Here is a 6,000-nt window from a genome sequence, read left to right as displayed (position 1 = left end):
AAACAACCTCCTCAAAAACTTTGTGATATGGAACCCATACATCATTTGCAACAAGCCTCCATTCCCTGCATTATGAACAGTCAATCCAAGTTCATCCTGTCCCCTTCCTTTCCTTCCCTTTTTGCCCTTTGCCCTTCTCCCTCATCATCAACGGTTGCATATAATCCTGAAGCCATAAGTCGGGCGTTAAACGAAGAAGAGGAAAAAGGGATGACTATAAAAAGAAAGTATGTGTGGTATAACGCCTTTCCCAATGCCCTATATAGTTAGGTATGTTGCTTTTTTCTTTTGTTGGCTTCGTTCTTCTGCTTCTTCTTCATCTGCTTCCCATCATCCAAAACCATCATGGTGTCGTCCCCTTCTCTGATGGAAGAGGTCGAGGGGAGGTTTACATCAGTAAAGATGGTGTTCCCCCCAAACCACGTTTCGCGAAAAGAATAATGAATCTTTCCACGGAAATAAAAATTACCACCGTCGACAAAAATAGTCTGTATAAAATATCACACAACTCCTCACCACAATCCTCAGTAGCAGGGCCCCGCCCCACTCTGGGTTGTATCCAATTATTTTACTCGGCCTTGGTCTCTTCACCCTTGGCGCCCTTCTTCTTGTTGGCCGCCGCGGCCCTCGTGCGCTCGTACTTGATCGAGGTGTCACCCTTCCACATAGTACCGAGGATTCTATCCCAGGTGGTGAAGAAGGGCTGGGAGAAGTTGGTCTTGATGCCCCAGCTCTGGTGGTGGATGTCGTGGTAAGCGGCGTTGTTGCTGGTGATGTTCTGCAGGGGGTCCCAGGGCAGCGCGTATCCGCAGTGGTCGTCGACCGTCTTCATCATGCTGCCGACAAAGAAGAACATGCCCTCGCGCGAGGTCATGAAGGAGCACTTGTAGGCGATGGCGGCACCGAGAGTGTCGAGCACGAAACCCTCGACGGGGTGGTTGTAGAGGGCGCCGTAGGCATAGGGAACGTAGAGACGGTGGTGACGAGCATGCCACTTGGCTGTTGGAGGGAAAGCAGGTGTTAGTGGGGGTGATCCAGCTGCGTGGGATTTTGAGGCGGTGTGTTTTGGAAGACTTACTGTACATCCACTTGTTCATGTGCATGGCGCGGTGCCAAAGGTATTGCCAGCTATCGAGGACGAAAGCGGCAAACCAGAACTTGATGCAGGGAATGATGATCCAGTAGATGGCCTTGGCCAAGAGAATCTCCCAGGACGCGAACGCGGGAACGGCCGTGCCGGCCATGTCATCGAGCTCGAAGAGGGATGGGTAGAAACCGCCAGCGAGCGCGCCAGCAAGCAGCGGGTATGAGCCAGCAATGTTCTTGGAAAGGGCGCTGGCATTCAGTCCAACGAGACCGAGAATGGTGGGGAGGCCACGCTGGGCCAGGCGGATGCGCGTCGCCCAGACAGCAACTTCGTAGCTCTCATGTCCGGTGAGTTGCTGGTCGTCGAGGAGATTCAGCACAGCCGAGGTGCCAATCTGAATCGCTTGTTCGAGGAGGACATCGCGGGCAACCTCGTAGCGGGACGCAAGATTACGTTGGCTGATTTCTTCGGGGGTGTGTAGGCGATACTGAGGGAAAAGGTCATAGACATCGATAATGTGGAAGAACATGGATACGACCCAGTAGGCGATGTGCGGCAGAATAAGCGACAGCCAAAAGTCGGAAATCCATGGCAGCAGGTCTGGAAGCGGCCGGGTTTCGTAGGCAGGCAAGGGCGGTAGGGCCGCGGTGATTGTTGTGTTAGCCATCATGGCCATCATGGTTGGACCGGTCGCTGTGTCGGTGAAGACCATGGACGGGCTGAGGAATTATCGTATTGAGTTGGCGATAAGGTGTGGGCAGCGATCACTGGACGCCCAGGTTCCAAGTGGGGATGATGGTGGAAAGGCGATTATAGTATAGACAAATTCCAGAAAAGACACAAAGGACGAACTGATACAGATGGGCAATGAAGGAGTGTCTGGACGTTGTGTGTGTGTTTTTTTTTCCGGGAAAGACGGGACGGAGGATGGGATGAAGATTGCAATTGTAGGATAAGTAAAGTGAAGCCGCTGACTGATACTGCACAGTGGGCTGAGTGAGCGCTGAGATCGGACTACTAGTAAGAATTGAGCTCAGTGGAGAATTGGCGGGTTTTAGTGGTTCTTGTCACGGTACAGTCCCCTCGCGGTCCCATGCCCTCCCTGTACGCCTAGTAGGTATCGAGTGGCGTTCGCCGTTTCGCTCGGTTTGCCGCCCCCGATCCGGAGGAAAACAGCGAATTCCCCCTGCTTGCCCTGGCATATTTTTGTGCTGCAAAAGATCAAAAAGCCGTGCGGGATGCCGGATGCAGGACCGCCCATCATGCTCCTAGTGGAAAGAGCTGCAATGTTCTTGCCCATCAATTTCGCTTTGGTCCGCTCTTCCGCGTCTGCTGTTTTATCGTGCCACCACCGACACTCTGCCATGCTCTCTACAGTACCTCTACATACCAGTCACCTGTACAAGGTCTCGTCGACCCGTGAGCCTGGGTTGTCTTGTTGCCTAGTGTATACTACTACTCTGCGGTTTCCTCTTTTCCCCGGATATCTGCCCACCTTGGATGTGATGAATGTGACAGCTTATGTAAAGTCTTGGCAGGGGTATCGCATCCAGTTTATGCACCATCACGTCCAGTTGGGTACGGTGATAAGGCTGGACGAGCCTGTTACCATAATACGTAGAGGTATCGACACGCGACACTGCCCGCCTCCGTCCCGACGTGCACTAGAGCCTCGCCTTGCCTTTTCTTTGTACCTCGTTGAAGAGAACCCCTCGAATGCCAAAAGCTCAAAGCATCGAGTCGCTTTCCGGTAAAGGTCCCTGGACCCCGATCACACACCTCGTCGGGAGTGTGATCCACCACCGTCTGGTACAGTAGGTTCCAAGCTGTGTGATTGGACAATCGGCATCGGTACTTGGCAAGGATCCGAGGGTTTTCCAGCTTTCAAATTTCGACAACCACTCCACCAACGCGTGAGTCCACCGGGGTTTCGCCTGTTGTTCGTTTTTTTGACGTTCCTTCCGGGTTCCGGTCAATGTCCCGGGATCTGCAGTCACACAAGGGCCACAGACCGCCGCGCCATACGGTCTCAACGCCGTTCCCGAGCCGTGTTCATGACCGGCAGTCAGCTGGACTTGGTCTCCACTTCGGCATCCGCGGGTCTCCAACCTCTTCGGCGAGGCCGGTCATGGCCGTCAGCGTCAGCTTGATGACACGTGATGATTCATCCAGAGTGAAATGATGGTGAAGTACATAGGCCGTTTATCTCGCGCAAGATGTCAAATTGCGTTAGAAATTTTGGCTGAGGAGTTTACCATGACAACGCCAAGGTTATGATTTCATCCTGACCTCTGACCAATCATTCACGTGGGTAAGGTACCGTACTCGGGCAGTTGCCAGCCGTGGTTCAGAAGAACCTTGATGGTCTCGGCTCGATGTAATGGCATTTGCACCAGCAGACTTTGACACAGCGCTATCGAGCATTGAACTTGTAGTACTAAGATTTCATACTAATAACCGGGCATTGGAAGAACCGGTGTATGAGACCATAGGTATTGAGTTGCAACATATCGAGTTTTACTATGTAGGGACAATCAACCAACGCCAGTTCAAGGGTGCCCAACTCCCCGACTCCAACTATGTGATGGAATCATGCAAACCGATACTCGAGTGCGAAGCACAACAAAGAGATATCAATTCGTAAGGCCCGGGGCGTGAAGAGTGGATAGACATAGGATGACGAAGGCACATTTAGCAAGTGCAAAGCATGTGCGCTTTGGAATTGCAGTACTGCGACGAGATCACCATTGCTCACAGGCTGTACGAAAAAGGAAGTTGTGGGAATACTGTAGCCGACAGGTGCATTACCCAAGAAGATTGTGTTTGCTCTTTTCAACTCCGACTTGGGACAGGGAATGATTCGGCAAAGTCGGTTTGTCGAGAATTGCACTCAAGACGAACGGTTACGACTCGCATTGCGGCGGTCGAGGCTCAAGACGGTTTCAAGTTCTGGACTTTTTGATCTTCGCAGTTCGCACATCCCGTTGTCTTCATAAGTACCCAATGAGGTGCGGGCGTCGCGAATAAATTGTAGCCAACAGCGTACGCCCCGCCCGCATGTGGTGAAGGTCTCGAGCATTGGGCTGGAGGTTCCATTCCCGCTTGGGTTTAGCGCGAGCAGAACTTGCCCCTCCGCGCCCCTCCCACCCTTCCCATCCTCCATTTTTTTCACCCGCCCAGGATTTAACCCACCCGCGTCCCAACGTCTGAAGGTCTCTTCCTTTCGATTTTGTCTTCGTGCCCTTGTTTTCCCCAAGTCCATCAACCACCAACCTCGATACCCTCATCCTCTTTCTGCAACGCAGTCCACAAATCAGCCAAAATGCTTATTTACTCTGTGAGTGCCATCTCTACACGGAGACAATGACAATTGAAGCCCCAATGCCGTCGCATCCAATGTCGCATCCAAAGCGACGAGGACAACGCATCCGCATCCGCATCAGCCTCAGCATCAGCTGCTAACCCCGCTTCTTCTTTTGCACCATACAGGATATCATCACCGGCGACGAGATCATCTCGGACTCCTACGACCTCAAGGAGGTCGATGGCATCGCCTATGAGGTCGACTGCGCCATGATTGAGGAGGGCGCCGTCCAGGTTGACATTGGTGCCAACGCCTCCGCCGAGGAGGCCGACGAGGGCCTTGAGGACACTTCCGTCAAGGTCAACAACGTTGTCCACTCCTTCCGTCTCCAGAGCACCCAGTTCGACAAGAAGGGCTACCTCGTCTACCTCAAGGGTACGTTATCCTCGTTTGTCATGTCCATACATGGCATATACTAACACACATGACCAACAGGCTACATGAAGTCCGTCAAGAACGCCCTCAAGGAGCAGGGCAAGTCTGACGAGGAGATCAAGGACTTCGAGACCAAGGCCAGTGCCTTCGCCAAGAACGTCATCCTCGCCAAGTTCAAGGACTGGGAGTTCTACACCGGCGAGTCCATGAACCCCGACGGCATGGTTGTCCTCCTCAACTACCGCGAGGACGGCACCACCCCTTACGTCGTTGTCTGGAAGCACGGCCTCAAGGAGACCAAGGTCTAAATTACGCGTTTTTGTCTTAGCGGCGCAATTTGGATCGGGCCTGTGGTTTTCGGGAAACAAAATACAACGAATTTCTGAAACGATATCCCCCAAATTTCTCTTCTTCTTGAGTTTACGATGATATGGAGCCATAAAACCAAAACATGAATCGACGACCTTTGAAAGTATCTAATAAACGCGCTTTCCGCATCACTGTGACAGCTTCCTAGCTCTGATGGATAAACGCGCTATTGGCTGTTGGTAAAACTGGTCAGCTCTCACAAGACAATTACGCTCCTTATGATTCTCGAACTCGGCCTACGTTAGTAAATGGACGTGCCATTGAGATGATACAACATGATAGGACGCCCGTCCTCAGCCAGTTTCCTTGTCCCTATATGACGCTATCATGCATGTGACTGAGAACCTTGGTGTCCATTCTTTCCTATCCTATCCTATCCTATCCTATCCGCATCGGTGGTACAGTATTAAGGTATCCATGTCTGCCTGCCGGTACCTATGATATCTAAGAGTGGCAATAAACGGAAAACAGAAATCATTACCGCTTTTTCTCACTCAATGCAATGTCACTCAACTATCTACAGCCCCGAAAATATTTGGCTTTGATCAATATACGGGTGAGTTGATGTCGGCCGCAGGCTTTCTCAGCAACGATCCAGTAAACAGGATTGGGTTAAGTGAGACCGTATCGAGTAAGAAACAGTGGTAGTACAAACATTTCATTCCATCATCACATAGCTTTTTATAGACCACGACCATGATATATCCTTCCGAAGCCAAAGCCCCCTATTTGAAAACGACGTAAACCCCCAAAACGCCTGCTTTCACAATAATATAAAAACCACAGATTGGTATGCAATGCGCCT

The 6,000-nt window shown here is 51.5% G+C and overlaps 2 protein-coding genes across 2 annotated transcripts; one reads left to right on the top strand and one right to left on the bottom strand.

Moving 5' to 3' along the window:
* Window positions 1-322: 322 nt before the first annotated feature.
* B0T23DRAFT_108319 (fatty acid hydroxylase superfamily-domain-containing protein) lies at window positions 323-1,970 on the bottom strand. The gene is made up of 2 exons (XM_062831816.1): window positions 1,079-1,970; window positions 323-999 (listed from the first exon to the last, which is right to left on the bottom strand). The coding sequence occupies exons 1-2, from the start codon at window positions 1,797-1,799 to the stop codon at window positions 569-571; spliced, it is 1,152 nt and encodes a 383-aa protein (XP_062693861.1). The 5' UTR covers window positions 1,800-1,970; the 3' UTR covers window positions 323-568.
* Window positions 1,971-4,144: 2,174 nt separating this feature from the next.
* Window positions 4,145-5,579, top strand: B0T23DRAFT_376546 (translationally-controlled tumor protein). The gene is made up of 3 exons (XM_062836971.1): window positions 4,145-4,424; window positions 4,577-4,826; window positions 4,887-5,579. Exons 1-3 carry the CDS (start codon window positions 4,410-4,412, stop codon window positions 5,132-5,134), a joined length of 513 nt encoding a protein of 170 aa, XP_062693860.1. The 5' UTR covers window positions 4,145-4,409; the 3' UTR covers window positions 5,135-5,579.
* Window positions 5,580-6,000: the final 421 nt, after the last annotated feature.

This window comes from Neurospora hispaniola, assembly GCF_033458365.1.
Source record: "Neurospora hispaniola strain FGSC 10403 chromosome Unknown B0T23scaffold_3, whole genome shotgun sequence".
Taxonomy (NCBI): Eukaryota; Fungi; Ascomycota; class Sordariomycetes; order Sordariales; family Sordariaceae; genus Neurospora; species Neurospora hispaniola.
The sequence above is the reverse complement of the archived record's forward strand: the minus strand, read 5'-3'. Positions and strand labels throughout refer to the sequence as shown.